We start from the raw sequence: 27,586 nt of genomic DNA on the forward strand, positions 1-27,586 counted from the left end.
AAATGAAGCTCGTATGAGAAAGTTATATGGTTTAGAAGTTGGCAGGGTGCTGCAACGAAGTGAGTGACGTGGCACAATCTGATGACGAAACGTGGCACCGACTCGACGAATTGGACCAGAAACTCGACGAGTTGGGGGTCAGAAACTCGACGAATTGGGCCAGAAACTCGATGAGTTCACCTCTTTTTCAGCCTATAAATACCACACGAGAGCCCCTTCGTTTCTCACACTTTTTACCCTTTCTTTCTCTCTCTAAACACTCTCTAACACCCCCAAACCCCTCAAAAAGCCTAGGAAAACCTCCTAGCATTAGAAGAAAGAATTGGAGAGCCCGGAGGCTCCAAGAAAAAGAGTTTTTTGGTTTGAAACTTTGCCCGGTTTTCAAGCAAACTTCTCGGTTTCGTCAAAGAAGATTATTTTTAGAAGCGAGGTGCTGTCCAAATCACTCTGTATCAAGTGAGTGTATAGTCACTTTCATCTTACACATAGATATGGAGTATTTTATGTGCTATGTGTATAGGTATATGTTAGCTATTTACTTGAGATGTTGTTGAATGAAAAATCTATGCTTATTTCTTTCAGATCTGAAACTTTTACCTTCAGATCTACACTTTATCTTTCAGATCTAACACTTTTCTTTCAGATCCGAGGCTTTTTCTTTCAGATCTACACTTTCTCACCTCAGATCTAAGCTTTTTCTTTAGATCTAAACTGTGTACTTTGAGATCTACGAAAGATCTGAACTTCTTTCCTTCGGATCTGAACTTTTTCTTCAGATCTAGACCGTATATATATTTTATGCTTTGAAAGTCATGTTGGATGAAAGATGTAAACATTATTTTTCAGATCTAGACCGTATAAATATTTTATGCTTTGAAAGTATGTTGGATGAAAGATGTAAGCTTTGTTTTACAGATCTGGACCATGTATGCATTTTGTATCTACAAATATGTTGGGTAGAACAATGGGTAGATGAAATTGATGATGTGTGTTAAAATGATGAGAGGCATCGATGTTTACGATGTTTAAGATGATCCAGTCGTCTAGCGAAGTATAGATGACGACCACGGACTTTTCTAGGCAGTCCAGTGGAACGCTAGCAGGTTCGCAACCTGTAGGTGTTTTTAAAGATGTACTCCATCCCTCCATGGTTGCCTTACGGACACATATGGCAGAGGAATCCCCTTAGCAGTAGTGTCCATCCCGATGAAATTCCTTAGGATAGGTCCCTTATAATAGATGATTCTGGGACGTAAAGTGAGGATAATGGGAACGGGTGATCGGGTTAGCAATTTAATGAAAATAAATAATGAACTTATTATTGTGGGTTGAAAACCCTATATGCTCACCAGGCTCCCCAGCCTGATCCACTCAGTTTCTTGTATTACAGGTAGTGGCAAAAGCATAGTTAGATGATTTTGACGGGAGATTACGAATTTGAGGCCAGATAGTGTTTTGTGGCCTAAGGTGTTTATTTCTTTTTAGTTTATGCTTATGGTCTGTATCGATGATTAACATCCCGAGTTTTTTCAATGTAATGGAAATACCTTTCTTTAAGAAATGCTTTGATAAAATTTATATCATATTTTGTTTTGGGAACAAATTCCGCAACGCTTTTCTTAAGAAGTTGCTCTGATTTTTATTTAAAAAACATAAACGAAATCGGTCTCTTCTGGCCGTAAAAATGGGGATGTCACACATAGTATGTTGGCATTCCAACCGGATGGTTGAGGGCCTTGGGTATTCCAACCCGATGGTTGACTGGACCCATAGTATGTTGTTCGTGATTATATGTATATTTGGGTATTTTGGAGGAACTCATTAAGCTTCGGGCTTACAGTTTCAGTTTTGGTTTCATTCGGTTTTCTTATTTCTTGAATTTCGGTTTCAATCCACATTAGTTTTGGTCCTCTCGATTTTTGGGCCCCTATGCTCACTCTTTAGTATGAACCACCCTAGCATATAAACATTTATCATTCGATCATAATTTGGTTTTGATATAAAAAACCCAACCAGAACCGAAACTGAACCATTACCAAATATGTAGATTCAACTTGTTTTTCGGTTTGCACAATATCTCAATTTTGGTTTCGGTTCATATCAGTTTCAGTCCAATTCAATCTAGTTCCTAGACCGCAGGGAACATTTCTGTAATTTACTCTAAAATGTGTTCGTAATTTTTTGGCTGTGCCACTGCCACCCATTTATTATGGATCTAAAAATTACCTAACTATAAAGTATAAAGTATAAACCCAAAGGTGGATAAACTCCATCGATTCAGGATTTGGATATACAATTTTATAGATTTGTCTACTTTTAAACAACACTCAACGTAAAAGCCATATAAATTAGCTTGAAAATGATTGAATCATATTTAATTAAACAAAAGCATTAAAACAAATACCATATCCCATAAAATGTATAACACTATTTCCATAATTATATACTTACTTACTATTCAGCGAGAACAAGAACTTTAATGGTTCCACGACTGTTTGCAGTTATCATTGTGGGGCTATCGTTTTTCCAACAAACCGCACTTGTGAAGTACGACCCCGCCTCCTCTCCATCCGTTGCATCCGAACTAAATCCATGTGAAGCTGCTGGTCTCGAAATAGCCTATAATAAATGTTTCCAATTAAATTTAAGGCCTATGACTCTCAAAGCTAGCTTGTTTTTGGAGCTTTTTCGGCTAGAACCAAAAAGTAGCTTATTTAAAAAGCTACTCAGTGAAAATAGCCTTATAACAAACAAAAAGAGTCTAAAGTTGGAAGGTAACCTTATGGTACACAAAGACTTCATTTGTCTCGCTGCCACATGCAATATATTCGCTATTTACAGTTAGACCCACAAAATTCTTCTCGTTCACGTGTCCTCTAAATGTGCGAAGCTTTAAAAGTAAGATAGAAGATAAATACGTTAGATGTTGTTGTTGTTAATCAGTAAAAAAATAATTTAATTTGTTACATAAAGAAATGTAACTATGTTGTTATTATGTGGAAAGAATAAAGTACATTGTGTATATTGGTAAAGAGAGACTTACTGGGATATTCTGCTTGACGTCCCACAAGCGCAACGTGCTGTCTGTAGATGCAGAAGAAAGTTCATGATTGGACAGGAATTTTACATATGAAACGGCTTTTCGATGCCCATTAAAAATATGCAACGGTTGGTTTATTTTTCTCAAGTCATAATAATGTATTTGATGATCTGCAGAACCCACCTAAATGACACACAAAATCATTCCCAATAAGTGAAGGTAGATAGATACATATATAGTTGAAATCAACTTAAAATTATTTCGTTACTCCCTGTGCTATAGAGATATTTTCAGATTTGGTCCAAAGAGGATTTTTTTTTTTCCTTTTTGGTTGCTATTTCATTGCTTCAATCGCAGGGATGATTTAGTGTTTGGGAATACCGAAACAGGGACCAAAAAGGAAAAAAAAAGGTTCCTTGTTGAACCAGATCTAGAAAATATCACTATAGCACAGGGACAAAAATGTAATTTCCTCGATAATCTAATCACAGGTTGAAATTTGAAAAAACTGAAACAAACTTACTGCAACATGGAAGCTAGACCCAGGATTATACTTCACGGAGCAAATATTTGCTTTCATGTCAATGTTAAGGACACTTGCCTCTTGTCTTGTACACCATATCTTGACCTGTTTGATAAGTTAGGAACATAAGAAATAGCAATATACTTTCAATTTATTTGTGTATCATATTCATAGCATCCTACTTTATTTTCTTACATTGCTATACATGATGGCATGATGCACAAAAGCATGGAATAAATGCAAGTATATTCATTTATTTTTGTCTTATAGCATCCTACTTTAACTTCTTTCTATTACACCATTGTACTTCCAATTTTTTTTCTTATCAAGTCATTGTACTTTAAACGCAATTATGGCTATGTACATTCAACTTTTTCTTATTAGGACATTGTACTTTGAAGAATCTATCTAATTATAATAGTAAAAGTTGTTTTGATGAGATTGCTATAATTGGATAGATTTTCCAAAGGAAATTGAAAGTAAGATGTTCTAATAAACAAATCAATGAAAGCAAATTGCTATTTCTTACATTTAACCCTAAACACAGATATAGTTTCATTGTGGTAAATGATATACCTTACAATCATCGCTTCCAGATACTAGCATTGTAGGTTCAGTACGTGAAAAATCAAGACTCCATGCTCGTTTCTCATGCTCCTCATACTCCATTACACTCTGTGGCAAGAATTGTAATTTAGATTGATATAACAAAATATGCCATAAATATCAATGTACTTTCTTTCTCTAATATAGCATCCTTAAGTGAAAGTAGGTTGCTATTTCTTGTGTTGAACACTAAAAAAACAAAAGAATGATGACCTGGCGAGTGGTTACATCCCAGACAGTGACAATACCCTCGTAGTCACTACTGGCGATGTAATTTTTGGTGTATTTGTTCCAGCTCAAACAGCTGAGTTTGGAGCGCGTTGACATTTCCACCACAGGACACTGAACATCAGCTTGTTCATTCACCACCTGGAAAACCGTTGATGCAGATGAGTACATATGAAATGAAGGGCAAATCAGTCTTTTTTGCATCACTTACTGAGGCAAACTCAAACACTTTGATGCGTCGTGAAACTCCAGCTGTAGCAAAAAGCTCATTGTCTCGGTCAAATTCTATGCTGCAAGTAGGAAAAAAGTTTGGAGTGTTTATTAATTATTTATTATAGCATCCTACATTCATTTCTTTCTATTACAGGATTGTATTTTGAAAATATTTATAGCAGTGTCATCCAAATAAAAAGCAATTTTTCACTGCTATAATTGAGTAAAATTTTCAAAATACAATGTCCCTCACCCAAGTATATTAAAGAAGTATACTCCATTTAACTTATTAAAAAAAACAAATCAACCACTTTATACAACACAATTCTTCCACTCAACTAACCTTGATATAATATCAGCCGAGTGGAAAAGATCCCCATGCCTCAACTCAGCAATGACTCGCAATCGACTACATAAAACATACAATAAAATCAACATGTTCAAATCTAATCCTTGATTAAAAAAAATAAAAATAAAAAAATGAGAACAAACTAAAAACACACACACAGAACCTGTATCGTGTAAATGTAGAAAGCACAGACTGAAAGTCCTTAAGTCCATCATGATAACCTTCTCCTTTCACATTTCGCCCTTCCCTTTCTTCCTGCTTATGTGCTTGTTTTTCCCAATGTCTCCGCTTTTGCAGATAACACTCTTGCAAATCATTAAACTGTTACAATCAACAAAACATGATGAAAAACAAATACAATAAATCAAATAAAAAAATAGTGTGTAAATGGGGCCCACATGCCCGTTAATGAAATACAAACTTTTGTGAATGAGAAGTGTGATGACCTGTGCATGGACGCGTCTTTTTCTTGCTACAGTTGATCCTACTTGAGTATTTTGTGAATCTGAATCTTTTTTTTGGAGTGATAGAGAGTTTGTAGTAGTAGCTTGTAAATCAGGTAACCTATTTTGTGTACCTATACTGCTGCCATTACGTTTATCCATCAATGATGGCCATGAAGTTTTAACACTGGAATCATCAGCAAGCATCCTTAGTTTTACTGAGCATCTTTCTCTTGCTCTATGTAATTCTATTCTGTGTCTTTCAACTGCATTTATGTCTTCCTTAATGTACCCGAGATCTTTTTGTATCTGCAATAAAATCACATGAGAGAGAGAGAGAGAATGCCAAATCACTCAAAGTTAAGGGGCTTTGTTTGAAAATTCGATATAATTATAACCTCATTTAGCTCTTCAAGTTTTTGTCTTCTTAAGCAGTATAAAAACTCATGCATAATTTGCAGATTTGACTCAGCTTCTTCTTGCTCCATTCTTTTTTTCTTGTCAGTGAGAACAACTATGAGGCTGTCCAGCTCCTTCATTGACACATCACATCCCTGTCTACGTGAAAAGAGTCACCTTTCAATATAAAGAAATGACATAATCATATAAATATTAACAAATTTCAACTTATTAGTTCAAGCCCATGGGTCCACCTTGAGTATGAGATATTCAGGGGTTTACAATAATAACAGAGACACTGAATTCACATAAAACTTTTACAATATTTTCATGGTTTCTCATTTTGTAATGAGCACAACTACATGAATTAGATATTTCGTATCACTGGTAGAAAAAATAAGGAGAAACATTGAAGGTTTTAAGAAAATATATACAGATAAAAGTGCAAGCCCACAATTTGAAGATCATAATTGTAAAATCTTTCATAAGTGAATATAAGAGAGCAGCTGATGATCAATACGATAACTGACACTGACCTGTTGAAATGCTAGCCGGACTTGTTCAACAGGAGAAGCAGCTTTTGCTATTTGACAAGCTGAAGCCTTCATCAATAGCTGCAGAAACAATCTTTTTCATTAAGTAGACAGAATATAAATGCCAAATGTATACTTTGCTTATTGTGTAATTGTGAATGATAAACAAGAGCATTAAGCAAATATATAGATATATTCTACCTGAAACAGATCATAATCCTTAACATATTCACAAACTGAATGGGAAAAATATTTATTTCTTCAAATTATGTAGCCAGCGATAACCAAATTGAGACTTTTGACATACAGAGTAAAATGGGGTATTAACCACAAAACTTCATTGTAATTGTTTCAGAATGGAATTGGCATGACAGCTTATTTCTTAAGGACTTGATGTATACCATACTTGATACACTTTTCACAACCAAATCAATGACAATGTTGTGAGCTTTTAAGATATGCTGATAAAACACTCGGACTTAAACCCGAAACAGAGAAAAATAATAGATATACAAAATTGTACTTAAGCTGTCAAGCAAAGAGTTGAAATGTCAACAAGCATGTTAAACATGGGAAGAAACAACTAAAGAAGCATATATATCGAGCTCTTATAGACACAAATCAACATATATGAAGATTAATTGCGCAATTTTCTAAAAGGATTACCATATCAGATGACGAAATATAGACACACTACATCACAGAATCCAACATTGACCTCGCGCCAAACTAAAAAGTTAAAAGTTCCATTTCTAAAGAAATGAATAAATATATCCAAACCAATTTTTTATATTCTGCATGCTTGGCTCCATACCAGTAAATATACAGGAAATGGAACACTAATCAGTAATCAGTGCAGATAGCGTGCTATAAGCTTATCGAGCTGAAGGACCAAAGATTTCTTAATCCTCTTCTAAACTTCTAATTAGACTAACAACAATCAAGAATAACACATTTGCGAATCAAAATTTGTGCTCGTGTGCATCAATTCCAAGTATTCATGAGTGTTGAGACTCTGATTACTTTACCTTATTAAGCAAAAAATTAGGAAATATCTGACTAGTGGTGAGATACTGCGCACAACAAGGACAATCGCTCTTATTCTGAAGATGTGTAGCAATGCACATGTAACAGAAGTTATGACCACACGATGTCAAAAACGCATCCTTAATGATCTGCATGCATATCGGACACAAGACATCTTTATCCAGCGATGCCGCATCTACAGCCTCACGATCATTTCCCCTTGCATCCACCTCCATCACGGCCACAGCGGAATCCGGTGCCGGAAGCTGCGACTGAGGTTCCTGAGCCACCGGCAGTAATGGAGAAGAAGATGCGAGTCCCTCCGTTGCCGGTTCAGGCGGTTCCGACTTCACCGACGGCACAATCACTCCTGCTACTGAACCACCTCCCATCGCCATACAATTCGGTCTCTTTGTCAGCCTACGAGCACATTTTCTCTCTCTAAATCGGAGTGTGAAGATATCAAATGGCTTACCGTTGCAACGCTTCTCCGCCGTGTGTGAGCTATGTGTCTGTGTGCGTGTATGGGTGGAAAATGACCACGTTATGCGGGAGTCTTCCGTTTTGATTCTTTTCCATTCCTTCCAAATAAATATTTGTGCACCGATCTCCTTAATATCTTTTCATGCCTATCTTTTATTAAAATTATTTTATTTTATTTTATTTTATATAGCATTAGCTTGTAAATTAGTTTTTGTTATTTAAACATATACCAAAATATTTATCAAAATAATTATTCTAGATCTTTATAGCTCGTTCAACTACCACTTTACTTTTTGATGATTTTGACATTTTATTTATGAACTTATGAGTTATCTAAATTTAATGTTGAATGTGCAACCTCAATTCTAGGCATATTTTTTATATAAGTGGTCATCGATTTTATGCATACGATTTCCCCTTTGTTTGGGAAAATTTCATATATATACTTGCAAACATTAAGAATTACGTATATATCCTTCCAAAATTTATAATTACTTATATATCCTTCTTAAACTATTAAACTCTCATTTATATCCAATCTTATAATTTAATAAGATATAAATCAATTTAATATCTAAAATAAATTTATAAATCAAAAATACATATAATGTTACCAAAATACCCTTTCTAAATTATCTCCCAAATTAAAATCTAGGGAAAATTTCATATATATCCTTGCAAACATTAAGAATTACGTATATATCCTTCCAAAATTTATAATTACTTATATATCCTTCTTAAACTATTAAACTCTCATTTATATCCAATCTTATAATTTAATAAGATATAAATCAATTTAATATCTAAAATAAATTTATAAATCAAAAATACATATAATGTTACCAAAATACCCTTTCTAAATTATCTCCCAAATTAAAATCTATTATATTTTGCTATGAATTGTTAATAAGCTTTTGAGTTCAAAATCACGCCCCTTAATTATGTTCAGAAGGATTGTTCATCCAATCTGTGAACCATTGAGTAGTTTGAGCCCCCCTTTGCATCTCATCCCTACCACTCACATTATCCGCCACCATACTTGAACTGCTACCACCAACAACCGCCTGTTGTAGAGGTGGTACAATAGCTGCAGCTGCACCAATTCGTCCAAATCTTTCAAGGGTTTGGTCCATCAATTCGCCCAAATCTTTCAAATCTGGAAGGGTCAAGTTTTCTATTCACCGAGATCCATCTCTCCCTCCTCGTGTTCTCTCCTTACCTTTTGCCCTTGATAGCTAGTACTGGTTTCTCCCTTTTTCTTAATCTTGTCCCCACTCATTTAAATTGACTCAAATTGTTTACGAGTTGAGAATCATGAATCATGAATCACAATTGAATGTACAAAAATTGGCATCAAGTATCAATAGAAAGGGGTTCAGGTAACCTAATGTCGAATGTCCTTGGTTCAAAAGTAATGTGAGACACCTCAACGATAAGTCTTTGTATGCGATTGAAGTTCCCATACCATAATCTAACTGTAGAAGCAGCTTCTCTTAGACTTTATATTACAGGCCCTTCTTGATTTCCCATCTGGTTTAAATTTTCTTACAGGTGCCACTCATTTGGCAAAATATTTATACAATTCCCAAACACCAAATCTTGAAACATTTCAGCAATTTACACTAATTACCACCCTTTTATTCCAACAGCAGGTAATCAACCTCATTATCCATTAAAGAGGAGGATAATAAATTGTCTATTGTAAACCAAAAATTAATCGATGCAAGAACTTAATCAAATACGAAATCAAAATTAATGGAATAAAGAACAGGATAAATCTGTTGTGATGAAGAAGAGAATAATGAGGCTATCAACGATTTGTATAAGTGAGCGATCAAGAAGAAACGGCAGGAGTTCTTCACTTCACGTCAAGTTCTTCACAATGAGTTCCTGAAGGTTTTATTAAATAACGTGTGTTTTGAAGTTTTCCATATTTAATTAGGTTTTAATCCTAATTAAATTTATTTAGTTTTTTTCTTTAACAATTTGGAAAGGGTATTTTGGTATAATTATCTTTTATTTTGATTTTTAAATATGTATTATTGTATTAAATTAATTTATACCTTATTTTATTATAAGATTGGATATAAATATGAGTTTAACAGGTTAACAATGATATATATGTAATTATGAATTTTGGAAGGATATATATGTAATTTTTAATGTTTGTAAGGATATATATGAAATTTTCCCTTTTTGTTTGTTATATTATTTTTCTTATTAATTTTATCAAATAAAATCTATTAATTTAAATTATCTCTAACCATTGATATTTTTATAAGCTTTTTTTCTATAATTAACTAATTTATTTTTATCTATTTCAAATATAATATAAATCCTCCCATCTAAATTTGTTATTATATAAACAAACATCAATTTTTTAGAATTAAATAGTACATGACAAAAATTAAAAGCATAATTTTTTTCGTTTTCTTTTCAAAAATACAAAGATGATAAATTCTAATATATATAGTTAAAAAAATACAAAGAATATTATATATATATATATATATATATATATATATATATATATATATATTAATGTTTAATATCAAACATTAAAATGAAATATTACTAAACAAAATTAATTAATTGATAAATAACATAGATTTAAAGTTTAACTATAATTAGAGAGTAAACTAAAATATATTTATATGGGATACCTCACTGATTAGACTGATTAGAGGGCGTATGAATTGGAGTATATTTATATGTATCAATGTTACAGTAGCGCCCCTACATTATACAAATAGAACAAAACAACATAAACTAACTTACCCTTTCAGTTTAAGCATGAGGTTTACAAATCTTCACATTGTCTCTAAAATCCAAAATAGTTGAATAGGAAGACTTTTGTTATATATATATATATATATATATATATATATATATATATATATATATATATATATATATATATATATATATATATATATATATATATATATATATATATATATGGAAATTAGTGAGCTGATGGCACATCCAAAACACACACATATCCTGTGGCAACACGTTCCCTAACAAAATATAAATCTATTTAAACATATTTGGTATGTTGGTGTTGTACAAGATTAGAAGATAAAAACATGGCACTCATATTATCGCAAAACACAATCGTAGCTTTAGATAACAGACAAGATAACTTGAGGAGGAGGTTGTGAAGGCATGTACCAAATCTTACTGCTATAATTCAACTTTTTAATACTGAAGTAGACAAGAAAAAGAGAGTTGAATACATCCTCACAAAGATTGATAGATCTAAATATGTTGATGTCCTTAATCGAATATTCTCTGTGGAACCCATTGTGAAATTTAGATGTACCAAATCCAAGGGGGAAAAAATTATGACAGTAAACTTAATGAGGAAAGATACAAAATGAGAATATCCTGAAAAGATTCATGTGTTCGATCTTGTCAAATATGGATACAGTGAATGGTTGGAAATTCAGGTTATCATTAAAAATCACAAGGGCATTCATGCACAAGAGTTAAAGCTTGCCATCATCTTAATGATCAACAAAATCAGAAATATGGATTTAGGCCCTCTTCCTGATGCATCTTTTATGTGTATGAATTCATTCTCTGCATGATCTGAAAGAAGTTCCCAACATTCAAAGTTCTTACTTCTTTATGGGGCTACGTACATCAACAATTCTCTTCCAAAAAATTTCGAGTGCATTCAACATCTTTTCATCAGAGAAACTGAACATGGAATGTTCTATATTGACAACAAGGACCACATGTACTTTCAACAATCTCTTGATCTTCACAAAGCTCCAACTGGACATCCTGTTCATTTGAGATTGGAATGCAAAGGAAAACCGAAAGCTAACTACTATCACTAGATTATCTCTTATGAACTTGACAAAAGAAGATGTGAATTAGCTTGTGATCATGGTTGTAGAACTCGCTACTCGGTACCTACTCGGCCGACTACCGAGTAGCGAGTACTCGGGAGTACTCGGGGAGTACTCGGATTCGGTAATTCATATAGAAATATTTTTAGGGATATTATATATGTCAAAATTATAAGTTGAAGGAAATATATAACAAAATTAGATGTATGTAAATACACAAAAACTAAAAGAACACACAATGGTCCCACTTCGTGAATAATTATTGAAAATTTAAGATACATATGTAGTAATAATCACATATGTGTGTGTTAAATATAAATCATTAAGTATACTATACATATTAATCACCGAGTTGGTCGAGTTTTACAACGGTATTCGCTTCAATAAGCGGCCGATCAGGGAGTACTCGGATTTTGTAACTCGTCTCGGTAAGGGGCCGAGTAGCGAGTACTCGGACGAGTACTCGGCCAACTCAGCGAGTTTTACAACATTGCTTGTGATGATTACAAATGGAACAAGCCCAAGATCATCTCAAATGTTGAAAAAGTCCTCTTTGAATATATTTTCGAATAGGTTTTGACATTATCATATTGGGGGATACTGTAAGATCAAACCTTATAATCATGTGTAAAACTTTTATCATGCTGAACACATCATTAGCGCCAGAGACGCTGATCAGGCTTAAAAAGACAGTGTGATATGTTACTTGTTAGATAAGTATCATGATCTGTCATCTTTGTGATAGGATCTATTTTTAATAGTATATATCATTAATATATGGTAGTTATCATAGTTATTCAAATCCCTGATATGTAGGGATTTGAATCTAGAATAGTCAACAACCTAGTATATAAGTTACACCAGGGTTGCATGTAAAAAAATAGCTTTGTGAACTCTCTCTGTGTGAGATATTTTCTCAATCGAAATTTGTTTTTGATTAATCTCTTTATGTGCTTGTCATTGTTTGATATCTTATGTACTTATTTCGATCTTTCAATCATAATGATTCTAAAAGAAGTTAGTAATCCTAGTTGAATTTTAATATTACGATTAAAAGATCGATATATATATATATATATATATATATATATATATATATATATATATATAGTTTATATAAACTATTTCCATCAAAATTATTGTAAAATACAATAAAACATCATTTGAATCAACAAGTTACAATAAAAAATATTTATTAATAATAATATTTTAACTAAAGATTTCCAGTAAGAACTTGGTTAACATAAAAAATTTATTGAACATAAAAATAAATTTATAATGTAACTTTACTGTTAAATAACGTCATAAAGTTGCATATATAAAATTCATAACATAATAATAACGCAAATAGTAAGAGTATGTATACAAAAAATATTTCTACAAATTCAAAACAAAATACTTAAATAAGTGTGTGTTTGACCAACTTTCATTCAGATAATAAATTAATTACATAATATTACATAAACCTTTATTCCGAATTAAGAGAATATTAACGCACTAAATCATATGTTCTTATATTCTTCTACTCTTGGTTTTTTATTTATGTTTTTCTCTTGACCTTTAATATGTTTATATAATAGGGTTCCATAACTTATATAGAGTTAAAGCAAGGATCCTAATCATAAAATGAACTAAAGGAAGTTGGAGACCTTCATAAGAGCATTTTAGTCATTTTGTAATCATATAATTTGTCAATTAGGTATTAACTAAGAAGCTTCTTAAATCTTTTGAGGTGAGGGAATACTGAGAGTACATGTCCCTATCACTACATTTGATAAATGTTTTGGTTTAATGATATCCTTTAGCACTTTTGCTTTCTATATGATTATTATACATATTTTGATGCATTCATGAAATATATTTTCAAAGTTTTTTTTTACTTGGGGAATGGTTCATTCAGTTTGAAAACTTGTTTAAGGATCATATATATGCATTTCACTTAGGATATGTTGACTTGAGTGTTTCCCAGACACTTTTGACATTTAACTTCCATTTCGTCTACAAGGGACAGTTAAGCTATAAATGCTTAGTGAATGGGACTTGTAAACCCGCTTCATGGACTCATGTATGATGATCACATGTTTTCAAAATGTTGGTATACGATACCGAGCCTTTAAACCAGTTTTAAGTGTAATGCTACTTTATGCCACGGGACAATCAAGAGCCTATAATTAAAGAGAATTATTTTGAGAGTAGAGCACTTAGGTTGGCAATCTAAAACATGTATATTACATTTTGGTTGGATTTTGAAATAATTAGTTTTAATGCATCTTATCACCATATACTTATAAATACAAATGGTTTTGAAATGTTTTTTTGGTAGTTTGACGTTGGAATTTGATTGTTGTCAACTATCCAATTCTATTTTGTAGTCTAACTCTGGGTTTACTCACTAGGTTTTCCAAGTCTAAGGTTACTATTTTGAAATGTACTTAGAGTTGTAGATGGGAGCTTTGGATAGTAAAAATAGTTGGGATATGTAGAAGTCCACGTATTTGTAATGATTATCCTTGGACTATTGTTTTGCTATAATCGTACACCTTCTTATATTAAATTTTCAAACTTAAATTCTAAAACTAAAGTGTTAGAATCTAAATTCAGGAATACTTCTTTTGAATTACTAAATATTTTTGAAAAGATAACCTAATTACTTCTAACCCATACGAGGGGTGTTTCAATATCCAATCCAAAAAACTTTTTAACCCTATGTCTTCTTGAAAGGTATCCATCTTTAACCCATAAAACTTGTTCAACAATTAGAATCGATGTCTCACATGAGATGAAACCTAGAAGTTTGAAAATGAGGATGGAGATTTTCTAATAACATTTAAACATAACTTATATTGAGATGAAACCCCACAGTTCAAAAACAAGGATGAAGATTTTCCCGTCTATATACTTTTATTCATTTTTGAGTGTATAGGTAGGGAAACCCAGAAGTTCAACCGCTACTTTCGACCATATTTGATGGTTGTTAGTCTTTAAGTATCCTTCTCTCTAATACCCTATATAACAAGGTGAACTAGAATTGTTATTATGTTTACTTGAAATCCAAGCATTACATTTAAATGTTTAAATACATATATAAAACTTAAATGAATTAAAACTAAGAAACTTAAAAAGGAAACAATTTTACAAGAGTTTGAATAAGGATTAAGATGTGAAAGCTTGGTGCACAAGCATCCATCTCAACAAAATGGAGTATTAGACTAGCAAAATATGCATACAAACACATGGGTTTTTTTATCAACAATATCAAACCTGAGATGGAGTAAGGTTCGACAATTACCAAAGCACATATTCCAGGGTTCGACGTATAAGCTTCGATGGTCTGAGTGCATTGGAGAAAATGATCAAAGGAGGCGAGGTTGGGCATCGATTTTGTGATAGAGAATTGAAAATTAGAGCTAGGGAGGAAAATGAAAATGATGGTCAATCATTTTGTTTAAGCAAATATTTATGATAGTGTCTATTTTTATTTGCAATTTTATGAAGATAAATATTAGTGACAGACTCGGCGATGCATATTGGAATTAGAGTGAATATATGTCAAAAATACTACGGGTTTACAAGAAACAACTTTAATTTGTTACTAGTCTTTTTGCTAATTATAAATGCTAAGTTAGGTATATACCAAAGAGATATCACAAATAGTTTTTTTTTTTGTCTAAAATTATTTATTTCTGTAACTTGGCAGTATTTTTCTTGCATTTTAGTAACTATAACAATATACTTGCAGTTAAAAGTTAAAACAATCTATCGTGGTTAAGTTCTCGACTATTCTTCTTGCAAGCCACCAGGCCATGTGTTTTTTCTTTCATTTTAACACTACGATTCAGTTTTTAACGAAAAAACAAAAGCAACTACGAATATTTTATAAGCAAAAGGGATACTAATGAAGATCATTAGTACAATTAATATGAACAAAGAAGACTAACTTTGATATAGTCGGAGACAAAAAGAAAGACAAATGTGCAATACTACCAAAAAAGCAAAAACGTTATTCTTACAAATCTCATTATAAATGAAATAGTGTGTGTATTAAAATAACTAAATTATGAGAGTTAACAACTGTAGATAGTTTTTAATTGTTTTCTTCATCGAAAATTAGAGGATAATGATCAAATTCTATTCTTGTTAAAAAAATTATTCGGTTTATTGAATAATGCAACATAGAATTTAGACTACAAAAATTCATATTATAAACCATATTTGAGTGGATCGATAAACATGTCTTATTTTACTACAAATATAATAATTAGTTTGTAATAAAGTTTATTAATGTAGTGTCAAAAATTAAAGAATTTTTATTGTCTTAAACTTTTGAAACATTGTAGTTATCAAAATATTGTCTAGAACCACCCCTCCAAGTCCTTGGAATTTTTCCTGCAGGCCGAAAATTAATATAAATTTTCAAAATGGTCCCACAAGCAATAACAAAAGCAAGACTTCTTCACTCTGTCATCATTTCCTTTTTCTCATTCTTCTTTCAAATTCAATCAGAAACCAATCATGTCTGTAAGTTATTTCTCATCACTTCTAAGGGTTTTAATTTGTTCTTATATAATCTTGATTTTGTTCCTTTATTAACCTCTAATCAATAATAATCTTGATTTTCTTTATTTATAACCTTGTGTTTCCTATTTACCCGTTTGAAATAATAACAAATCAATACGTATTAAATATAATTATTTAATTATTTATGGCAGCAACAACGTTCGCATATCCCAAAGTTTGGGAGTTGGGATGCTGACAATGTCCCTTACACAGCTTACTTTGACAACGCACGGAAAGATAAAGGCTCCGGTATCATGATAAACCCTAACGACCCAGAGGAAAACCCTGAAGCTTTTATGGCTTATGGAGGCAATAATGATGATATCAGCAATGATGATATCATTTTTGCAGATAAAAACATGAAATCTGGAGGCAAGAAAAGTACGACCTCATCAAAAGTAAGTAGTGAAAGGAGTTCGATCTCAGATTTATCAAGTAAGCAACAAAGCTACAAATCAGATCGAAAAAAGAGCCCAAACACAAACACAAGAGAAATGACAAGTAATTTTGCACCACCTTCACCTTCGCCCGCACCCAATAGACCAAGATATGGATATAATCCAGCCGACGATATTGTGGTATGTGAAATTTTGTTCTTTATTTATATTGAGCTAATTTAGGCAATCTCAAACATTTAAAACACATAAACCATAATTTAAGGCTTATTCTATATGTAATCCCCTCCTAATTGTTAGGTGTACCCTATTCTGTGTGTGAGTTGGTGGGTGTATTTGTTTAATTTTCTATGTTAGCGAATAAATACATATAATAACACTTTAAATTAAATACAGAGTACATCTTATGTTTGTATGATAATTGCTAGTCTAACTTTAAATATTTTAATAATAAAATAGCATATTTTTTATTACTATATTGTTCATTTTATTAAATCATAACACTTATGTGTAATTATACTATATTTCATTATGCACACCGATAAGACTTAATGACGTAATGATTATTCTTGATATTTAAGCATTTCAAAATGAAGTTGTCTACGTTCGAATTCCACATACTTTAATCTTGTGATGATATGTCGTGAGAAAAAAAAACTAATATTTTATTATAATAATATTCTATATTATGAAAACTTGCTAAAATAAAAATGACAATTTTAAATGCATACTAAAATTCCTAAAAATCATATCCAATATTGAACTTATGTTCAAACTCCCGACACACATTCTGTAATACCATATTTTGTATGGATTAAATTCTAATTTTTTGTTAGATATTTAACAATTAATATACAAACTCAAGTTTGGTGTTGTAATATTAAATATATAACATCAAATTCAGTGTATCCACTCTTCATCAACACCTATTTTCTATGTTGTAAGTGTAATCGAAGAAGATTTCATACTATTTTTGTGTTAAAGAATTTGTGGTTCGCATGTTCTCATAATCTTGAAATTACATGTACCTTATGCATTAAAAGTTGTAAATTTTACATTATGACAGTCGCATAGATCAGCATCGGTCCCAATGTTTGGGGCATGGGATGAAAAGGACCCAAGATCTGGAGATGGTTTTACAGTCATTTTTCAGAAAGTCAAAGAGGAAAAACACATTGCAGCCACCAAATTCCCACCAATCCCTCAACATGATAATCCAAATATCCCCAAAAATCCTAAAAAAGATAGCAAAGGAATCAAGGTATGTATCTTTTTAGTCACATGAAATACAAACCATTATAACATTATCATATAAAATGTAAAGATAAGAAAAAATCCAGAAAAAACATATCTATTATATTCCGATGCTTAAAAAGCAATTAGGTTGTTATTGTGTCCATAAAACCATTATATTTTCTAATTTTGATAAATTAATGTTTCGCAACTGATAATTCAAGAAAACCAGTTGCATTTTTTGTTATTCAAGAAAACATTAATTGTTATTCCATGTTCATCTAAGTGGATCTAAAAAGATTACATAGCATTAATAGTTTAGTTTCTGAAAACATTAGTTGTCACTCCGGATAATTGTTACTATTTTGTTAGAAACTGTAATTTTTTTAATTTCTAGAAATTATAACATCGTCCACATAAGTCTTTTAATTTCAATTAGTAATTTTATTATTTTTTAATACAACAAATCTAATCTATTCGTAAGTTTTTACCAACCCTTGATTTACAAATTTTAGAAAATAAATGGTTTTAATGGACAAAAACTAAAACAACTCAATGGTTATTATTACTTTGAGGAAGTATTTAACTTTCGTATCTGATATTATCATTATGCAGAAATGGTGCTGTCTGTATTAAAAAGTGAAGGGATTGTGGCTCCACATTGTTTTTTTAAGAATGTACGCATAATTTTTAGTTAAATCAATTATGTTGTCAAACTATTATTATTAAGATTATCTGGTGTAAAATTATATTGATTAATATTTGTGATTTCAACCCTCCTAGGGACAAAATCCATATGTTTTATTATTTTTCATTTAGAGTCCTTAAAACTTAGCTTCATTGCATTTTTACTCCACAAATATCTAAGTTAACAACTCAGCAATTAATGTTACATAAAAGGATATTTAGAATATTCCGTGATACATACTCCTTAATCCCAAAGATATTTATAAATTACAATATAAATATCTATTTTAACAACTCACTCAGCAGTTAATTTTTAAAAAAAAAATGACCATTATACCTTTTATCTTCAAACAATTTTAATGTTACATAAAAGGATATTTAAAATATTCCGTGATACATTCTCATTAATCCCAAAGATATTTATAGATTACAATATAATGACTCCTCAGGTTCAAACAATTTTAAGTCTCGCTGGTTTTTTAGTTCAATTTTAATATAGGTACGGATTTTTGCATGTTTCAAAAAACCGGTGGAGTTGATATAATAGAAGTTTACTAAACTAAAAGTAAAATTATTTATTCTCAACTTTAAATCATTTTATTACAATTAATCATCATATTACTGTCACCCACTTCCATGTTAAAGCATATGTAACTTCTGGGGACTATTTTGCAAGAAATGCATTGAGAAACTTGTACCGTACAACTTCCAATGCAGCAACAACCCTAATCTACCACAACTTAAGCCAACATGTACAAGGAAATACCCAAAATACCCTTGTACTCATCACAAACAACCCTAAAACTCACCAAGCCACCAAGGCTCTCCATCTGCAACTTCTATACATAAATAGTCTGCAAAGCTATGGTGGGGTCGCGACCTGAGCCGAGGGGAGGGCATTACGGTAATTTCGATCATAAAGCAATAATTTACACAGGTATGACATCAGCGTTTTGACTTTCGTCACAAGTCAACACAAGGCCTTCAACATAAGTGGGAAGAAGCCCGCAGGCCCACTGGCAGCCGGTGGACATGGGCTCGGTTGGTGGAACGATCATGACCACGTTATCGTGTCGCCGCACCACACCCATCACACTCACTGTACTCCCTTCTTTGATGTACCTGCGTCATATAGAAAGACGATAACATGACAGAACAGAAGACAGAACAGGACATAACAGGTTGTACTGCGTTGCATTTGTTACAAGGGACATAAGACAGGACAGAACAGAAAAAGTTGTATTTAGTTGCATTTGTTACAAGGGACATGAGGATGAAGAGGGCATTTATGTCTTTTAGCACCCACCTTTTGGTTTGGGTGAGAAAAAATTGAAATCAAGAGTCAATGAGTAAGGGCAAAAACGTAATTTTATGAAAGAAGTGGATTACCCTTCTTTGAGACGCATAACACGGTCATCACTCGAGAGGCTACGGTCCGCAAGCCAACTAAGAAAATTTGGAGATAGTTCTCGGTTTTGTTTGGTAATATCAACAACCGTTGTTTCTTTGACAAAAGGAGCCACTTTAGCTCCGTATCCAGCTTTCACAAGAGCCCTTAACCCCGATTGAAAATCCGATATATAAAAATCACCCACGTATTTCTGCTAACAAAAATGGTTGCCTTTAAAATACAATAAATAGCAACATACTTTCATTCATTTGTTTATTATAGGCTATAGCCTATAGCATTGTGTTTTCATAAAAGTACGATGCTCTTTCTTGCATTTAACCCTAAACAAAATGTACCTCGGAATTACTACACCCCCAAGAGAAGCAACGGTGCTTAGCATTAGCGGATGTCCCTCCCCATCCTTTGTATTCATACAACTCTGTGGAAACATATACACACCTTGACACCTTTTGAAAAGAGGATTCAAGAGGTATGCTACCACATGTCACAATCTGCATTTAATTATTAAATCCGCTAATTAATATAATAATACTTATATATAAAAAAACAATACACATATAATGTCAATAGAAGAGGTACTAAATGATGATTAATTGTGCATAAACAGATGTACTTTCCATAAATTGTATGTATACGAATAGAGAGTAGGTGAATTACCCCTGTGACCTTGACGAATTCACCATCAATGGCGCCTCTAAGCTCCGCATTGGGATATTTTCGTAAATAAGCTAACAATCCTCTTTTCTTCCAAGCACAATTCCACAGTATGATTATCATAGCCGGAACTAAAACCGCCGCCACCGCCGCCATAATCACCGGCTTCTTCAACGCCACCGTTAAAAACGCCCCCACCATCAAACCCATCACTACCATCACCAATAACACCCACATTAACTTTCTTGACACCCTAAACCCTAACCTCACATCATCATACCCTAGCGTCGTAACAGACGACCCGTAAACAGTCTTCCCTGTGGATATCACAGACGCTGAGGGGTCCAGCTGACCGGACCTTCTTCCGGCGCTCAATCCAAGCTGCCCGGATGTGATCAAACCAGTTGGTTGAAGCGCGACCATCGGGCCAGACCCGGAACCGGAACCTCGCTTAGGAATGGGACCGGAGCCGGAATTGGGTCCGGATCTGAAGGAACCGCTGGTCAGTTGAGAAGAAGATGAAGCCCGGTGAGGCTTAAGCAGCGATGGTACTTGTGGGTGGTCTGAAACTTGTATGTCGAACATTTTCCCAAGTTCACCGGATTTTTTGACGTCGCCGCCGGTGTAGGGTATGGCTCGTGACCCAGTTGTGGGTTGGCGTTCTTTGAGCTGCTCGGGTCGACCCGATACGTATAGTCCATTGCTGAGCTGGTGTGATGGGATTCTGCTCCCCATTTTCGAAATCCCGCAAGGAGATAACGAGAAAGAGGGGTAAAGTGTGTGAGATTGCAGAAAGATAAGAGATTCTGTGTGCGAAAATTGAAGAAAGAGTGAAGTTGCAGGGAGAGAGAAAGTGAAGTGGCAGAGAGAGAATGCGAATATCGTGGTAATGGAGGTTGATAGCAACAAGATATTTGTACTGTACAAGTGAATGATGCATGTGAAAGATTATTCCTGCTGGAAAAGCGTGTTTTAGGCGAAAATGAGGAAAAATTGATGGATTTTTGTGATAATGACACGTTGCACTTTTTCTCTGTACGTTGCCCGTATGTGCTTTTTTTTTTCCCTTTTCTTTTCTTTTTTTGGTAACCGTTAGTCTTTAACTTGTTTTCGTTTTGGTTTACAAATTTTATTATTAATTTTTTTAGTACTAATGTTTTAAAAGTGTTATTTTTTCTAATTTAATGTAATATTTTTGTATGACTTAGTTGACATAAATAATTAAGAATAGTTCAATTAAAAAGGTTTAACCGGTTAACAATAGGTTAATACTTGTTGCGTCGTCGGTTATCAATGTTTTTTTTGGCTCTCTGAAGTTGCAACTTATACATATATACATCATATTTTGTAATTTATGACATTAGACATTATTAGATGCCAAAATAAAGGTTTTTTTGTCGTTTCAAAAAAAGAAAAAGATAGATACGAAAAAATAGTCAATTCTTCATATCACTTTCATTCAATAGGAGCTTTAATGTTGTTTTAGGAGCACTTGATCGTCTATTGGACGTCGTCATTGTGGATGATCATATGGTGCAACTTTGAAGGTTTATCGCAACTCTGTGATGGAGATTTTCAGAGTGAGATTCCTGATTGATTGTATTCTCATTCCTATGGGGAGGTTAGTGTGATCGTGGGCATAGATTGGTTGAGTTGTTTTAAACCTCCGATTGATTGTGAGTCGCAGTTGGTGCGTCAGTTGGTGGTAGTTCGAACTCTAAGTGGGGGAGAGTTAATCATACATAGTGTGGGCGTCAGAGTTATATAAACTTTATGTTCTATCGCAAGGGCTAAGAGATATTTACAACATGGTTACTCAGGATATCTTGCTTATGTTGTTGACACTAAAGAGAGGAAGAAGAAGTCGGTTTCTGATATGCCTGTATTTTGTGAGTTTCTATACGTCTTCCCTGAGGATTTGGCAGGTGTGCCTTCGAAGAGGTAGGTTGAGTTTAGGATCTATGTGATCCCGGATGCGGCTCCGATAGACAAGGTACCATATCATCTTACACCAGTAGAGATGCATGAGTTATCCACCCAGCTTCAAGAGTTTTTGGACATGGAGTTCATTAGGTTATGTATTTCGCCTTGGGGTGCACCGATTTTATTTGTCAAGAAGAAAGAAGGTTCGCACAAGATGTACATAGACTACAAGGAGCTTAATAAGCGCATGATGAAAAGTCGTTCCCCGCTACCGAGGATTGACGATTTATTTGATTAGCTTCAATGTGCATCTTGGTTTTCTAAGATTGATTTGAGGTCAATTTACCATCAGATGAGGGTCAGGGATGAGGATGTGCAAAAGACGACCTTCTAGACTCGTTATGTCCGCTATGAGTTCGTAGTGATGTCATTTAGGTTCACCAATGCAACGACAATGTTCATGGATCTGATGAATCGGGTGTTTAGACCGATGCTTGACCGGTCTGTGAATGTGCTCATTAATGATATTTGTTTTACTTTAAGACCAAGGAGCAGCATGTAAAGCATTTGCAGAAGGTTCTTGAGGATTTAGAGAGGGAGAGATTATATGTTAAACTCTTTAAGTATGAGTTTTGGTTGTGCAAGGTTCAGTTCTTGGGGCACCTCGTCAGTCAGAATGGTATCTTGGTCAATCCAACCAAGATCAGGGCAATGATGCAGTGGGAGGTTCTGAACACTTCATCTCAGATCCGGAGTTTCCTTGGGTTGACTGGTTATTATCGAGGATTTATCTAGTGTTTTTTCAAGATAGCGGTATCCCTGAATCGTTTATTGAAAAGAATGATGCTTTTCATTGGGGGTCAGAGCAGTAGACAATGTTCGAGACTTTGAGGCACAGGTTGTGTGAGGCACCGATATTGACGGCCTTGTGGTTTACTATGATGCTTTAATTATGGGTTTGGGAGTCGTGCTTATACATACTAGTCATGTGATTGCGTACACATCGAGGCAATTGAAGTCTCATAAAGCAAATTAGCATACACACGATTTGGAGTTGGGAGCAGTGGTCTTTGCTCTCAAGATTTGGAGGCATTAATTGTATGGGGTTTGTTATACCTGTTGGAAATTGACGTACAATGTCATAACTAATTGGTATAAATTTGGGAATAATAACAAAGTCCATTAAGGGATTCCTTAGGGAGCTAAAATAGCTAGAAAAGGATATAAGAGAGTGAGATTAATAGTTTATTAATTTATCATAGCTTGATAAATTAGTTAAAAACTTGTTGAAATTAATTAGATTAATCGGAAATTATTTAAAGGTATAGCGACTAAATGTTAATTGTTCAATAGTTGAGCAAAATGAACATTCTGGAAACCCTAAGAGGGTGGACGGTTTTGGAGAGGCTCTAGGAGCTTCTCGAATCATTCTTGTTAACAGATAAGGAAATGATTTGAATTTGAATTAAATATGATTATTTAATTAGTTCAAATCAATTGTGTCTCCAAGTTACCTCGGGGAGAAATAGAACCTTTGACCTTTATTAATTTTGTTCCTTTTCTCCCTTGCATTAATAGAATTCGATTCTTGCAAGTGTTTTCTTCTCTCTCCTTGATTTCTAGAGCAACTAAGAGTTCAATATTTTCAAATGAATCAGAAGTATATACGATTATGCTTGAAACATTAGTAATTATATTCCTTTTGTTTATAATGACCCAAATCCATAAGTAAACTTTTCATTTTTCAATTCATCAATCCAAACATCACATGTCTCGAAAACTGTAACATCCCAAAAATCACAACAATTTAAAACTTTCAAAAACAACCCATATTATAAAAATGTTTACAAAACCAAGGTTTCCAAATTGTTTATCCAAAATCATAATGTCATCAGATAGGAGGATATGTACGGTCACGCCTTCGCCTTCCTGCGATCTAGGGGTGAGCAAAAACCGAACCGCAAACCAAAAAAACCGTAAAAACCACATAAACCAAAACCGAAAAATCGAAACCGAAATGAAAACCGATGGTGCGGTTTTTAGTTTTGCAAAAACCGAAAATACTCGGTGCGGTATGGTTTCTAATCTCGCAAAAACCGCAAAAAACTGAACTGCACCGCATATATATATATATATATATATATATATATATATATATATATATATATATATATATATATCTATTAGGTGTTGATATTTGTAAGAACCAAGAACTTATGACAACTAAAATTTCTATAAATGTAAATATCTATCTTATATATCGGATGATGATTGTATATTTTTAAGCATACATTCAGTGGTATTTACAATAACAAATAATGTTTATGACATTTTTTAACATTCAAATATGAAGACTATTAGTGATATAGTATCATTTTTATGAATACATTAATTGATATTATCGTATGTACTTGTGAAACAAATATTATATTAAATTCGTATTATATTGAAGCATTAGAAACATGTTTGATGAGTGGTTATGTAATATGATTTCAATCCAAGAGGTGGTAGTATCGGTTTATCTCCAATTAATGATTAGCACTCCTCATCTGAGTCAAGGTAACTCGCTGAGTTACTTGAGTTTAAGTAAAAAGGCAAAACGAAAAAAAACTAACAAAAAACCGCAAAAAAACCAAACCGCATAAAACCGAACGGTGCGGTTTCTAAATTTCAAAAAACCGAAGTTGCGGTTTTCGGTTCGGTTTTGGCCGAAAACCGCACCGAACCGCACCATGCTCACCCCTACTGCGATCATTAGATGTATCTGAACCCATAAACTAAAACCGTAAGCCAAAACTTAATGAGTTTCCCTTTAAGTACCAACACATAAACAACAGCATGTCGGGTCCAATCAACCATCGGGTTGGAATACCCCATGCCCAGTCAACCTCCGGGTCTAGTCATCGCCGGCATGAAATACCCTCGAGCCCAATCAACCATCAGGTTGGAATGCCCCCGGTCTGTTGGCTCACGCATAAAGCAGAAAAACCTCAATCACAACTCAAAATATGTCGACATATACATAACAGATAAACATATAATCAGCCAACAGACAAACATGCAGATCTACAGATCACTACCGCATAACAACACCCTAGAAACTAAAATACAGATCTAACAGATCAGTACAACATAGCAACATATGGTAAACCATGATATCAATCCAATGGGCCGACATTGGTGCCTTCGACCCGCAAGTACAGTGAGGAAGACTCACCTCTCAGTATGAGCAAGATCGTTGAACAGAACACATCTCCGAATACATCTCAACGAAATCTATTCATCAAATAATGACCAGTCTCAAATACAGCTCAAAATACCCAAAATACCCATAGGTCAAACTTGGTTAAATCTTGGTCAAGGTCAAAGTCAAGTTGAACCCAAAAGCCTCACATCTAGGGGTCACGTCGTGGCCCCTCTAATGGTCATGTCATGATCCGAAAAAGTCCAAAATAGTCGAGGATTGGCATCCTCACATCATGACACCCCAAACCCTCACGTCGTGAAGATACCCAGATCAGAAGTTCTTAATTAAACTATGGATCGACAAGCAACCAAACCTTCCATATAGTCTAATTCACTCCAGAACATCATAAAAATAGTGGCTGTTTGGACATGCATGTCCAATACATGTCCCAACACCAACTAGGGCACAAATGGGGAAATATGACATCAAATCTCACACAAGAGTCATAAAACTCCACCAAACTACAGATCTATTAACTATAACACTCAAGGGACCCTGGAGATCCATAAAGTTGGCAACTTTGTGGACTCCAATCACTATATCAACTTGAATATATAGAAATAAGCACAAAAACCTATATCTAAGCTTAAGGACGCATAAAGCAAGGAACTTGGAACTCACAGCAAGTCCAGAAGGTTCCAAAATGGATGATGGTGAGGCTTGAATGCAGGAATGATGAACTGGATGCTCTTCCTCTTCTTCCTCTTGGCTAAAAACACTACAAATGAGCTCAAAGACCAACAATGGATGCTAGGGTTTTGAAAGGCAGGGTAAGGAGGTGATGGAGGCTGAGGGTGGCTAACCCTAGCCCTCACTATCGTTAAATATGGAGTGAAACCCTCAAAACTAGGGCTTTACACACAGACAAATCTCATGTCATGAGTTATCCATTGCTCACGTCATGAGCCGCAAAATGGCACGATCATTTAATTCCTCATGACACGACAAGAAATCCCACGTCATGAGAGGGGCCAGGATTGAAATTTTAACTTCATCAAAATAATAAAATGTGCACCTGAATCAAGCGTTACAAAAACATCCAAAATACAACAATCACAAAATATGAGAGTAACAGGGATCATAAAATGCAGAAATCATGAGGGGGAGGATGTTGTGCCATCATGTCAGGCCTTTCCTTTTTTTCTTACCAGAAGTACCTGAAACCAAAAACATATATGTAAGCACAAAGGTTAGTGAGCTGTGCCAAAACACCACATACACAATACACAAAAATATAAAATCATGTTGTTATGTCAGGTCCGTATCAATCCTATGTAACAACAAATGGTTGTGTTGGGTTTGTATCAACCCTAGACATATCAACCACGAGTCCATAATGACTCTGAGCCAAAATTGGCTCCATGCATATATCATACAATCACATAAGTAATAGTCACATAATGACATACATCCTACACATAAAAATTAGTTGGCCAGTATAACATTCAGACCTTGTAAGTTTCCTTTTAACCCTTGCTAAAACAAAATAGTTGCATTTTGGTCCTCTGGCTATTACGCGGGGATTACTCTATGAGTACGCTTAGCATATTAGCTAGACTTAGATCGTAGGCATCGCCCACGTATGCTGGGCGTATGTGGGGTTACGTTGGGCGTACGTTGGTTTGGGACAAACCCTAATTTTTAGGGTTTGTGCCCTATTTAAGCTTCTTAAACCCATCTCCTGACCATTTTAGACCATCCTCCATATATTGAAAACCCTAACCTCTCCCTTAGCCTTTGTTTTGGTGTTTTGAGCTCTTGTGAAGCATTTTGGTG

The 27,586-nt window shown here is 33.8% G+C and overlaps 3 protein-coding genes across 3 annotated transcripts; 1 reads left to right on the forward strand and 2 right to left on the reverse strand.

Moving 5' to 3' along the window:
* Nucleotides 1-2,327: 2,327 nt before the first annotated feature.
* LOC145102186 (E3 ubiquitin-protein ligase COP1-like) lies at nt 2,328-7,944 on the reverse strand. The gene is made up of 13 exons (XM_079039564.1): nt 7,363-7,944; nt 6,338-6,415; nt 5,801-5,956; nt 5,406-5,711; nt 5,123-5,280; nt 4,954-5,019; nt 4,609-4,687; nt 4,383-4,538; nt 4,140-4,238; nt 3,564-3,668; nt 3,044-3,223; nt 2,780-2,890; nt 2,328-2,619 (listed from the first exon to the last, which is right to left on the reverse strand). The coding sequence occupies exons 1-13, from the start codon at nt 7,756-7,758 to the stop codon at nt 2,455-2,457; spliced, it is 2,055 nt and encodes a 684-aa protein (XP_078895690.1). The 5' UTR covers nt 7,759-7,944; the 3' UTR covers nt 2,328-2,454.
* Nucleotides 7,945-16,153: 8,209 nt separating this feature from the next.
* LOC145100268 (RPM1-interacting protein 4-like) lies at nt 16,154-18,700 on the forward strand. The gene is made up of 4 exons (XM_079037607.1): nt 16,154-16,221; nt 16,413-16,838; nt 17,722-17,916; nt 18,504-18,700. Exons 1-4 carry the CDS (start codon nt 16,216-16,218, stop codon nt 18,522-18,524), a joined length of 648 nt encoding a protein of 215 aa, XP_078893733.1. The 5' UTR covers nt 16,154-16,215; the 3' UTR covers nt 18,525-18,700.
* A 425-nt stretch (nt 18,701-19,125) lies between these two features.
* Nucleotides 19,126-21,523, reverse strand: LOC145102187 (protein SHOU4-like). The gene is made up of 4 exons (XM_079039565.1): nt 20,644-21,523; nt 20,322-20,477; nt 19,965-20,176; nt 19,126-19,697 (listed from the first exon to the last, which is right to left on the reverse strand). The coding sequence occupies exons 1-4, from the start codon at nt 21,373-21,375 to the stop codon at nt 19,505-19,507; spliced, it is 1,293 nt and encodes a 430-aa protein (XP_078895691.1). The 5' UTR covers nt 21,376-21,523; the 3' UTR covers nt 19,126-19,504.
* Between the last annotated feature and the right edge of the window lie 6,063 nt (nt 21,524-27,586).

The sequence above is a fragment of the Lactuca serriola genome, chromosome 4, assembly GCF_051521515.1.
Source record: "Lactuca serriola cultivar US96UC23 chromosome 4, Lser_US96UC23_V15, whole genome shotgun sequence".
Classification (NCBI taxonomy): domain Eukaryota; kingdom Viridiplantae; phylum Streptophyta; class Magnoliopsida; order Asterales; family Asteraceae; genus Lactuca; species Lactuca serriola.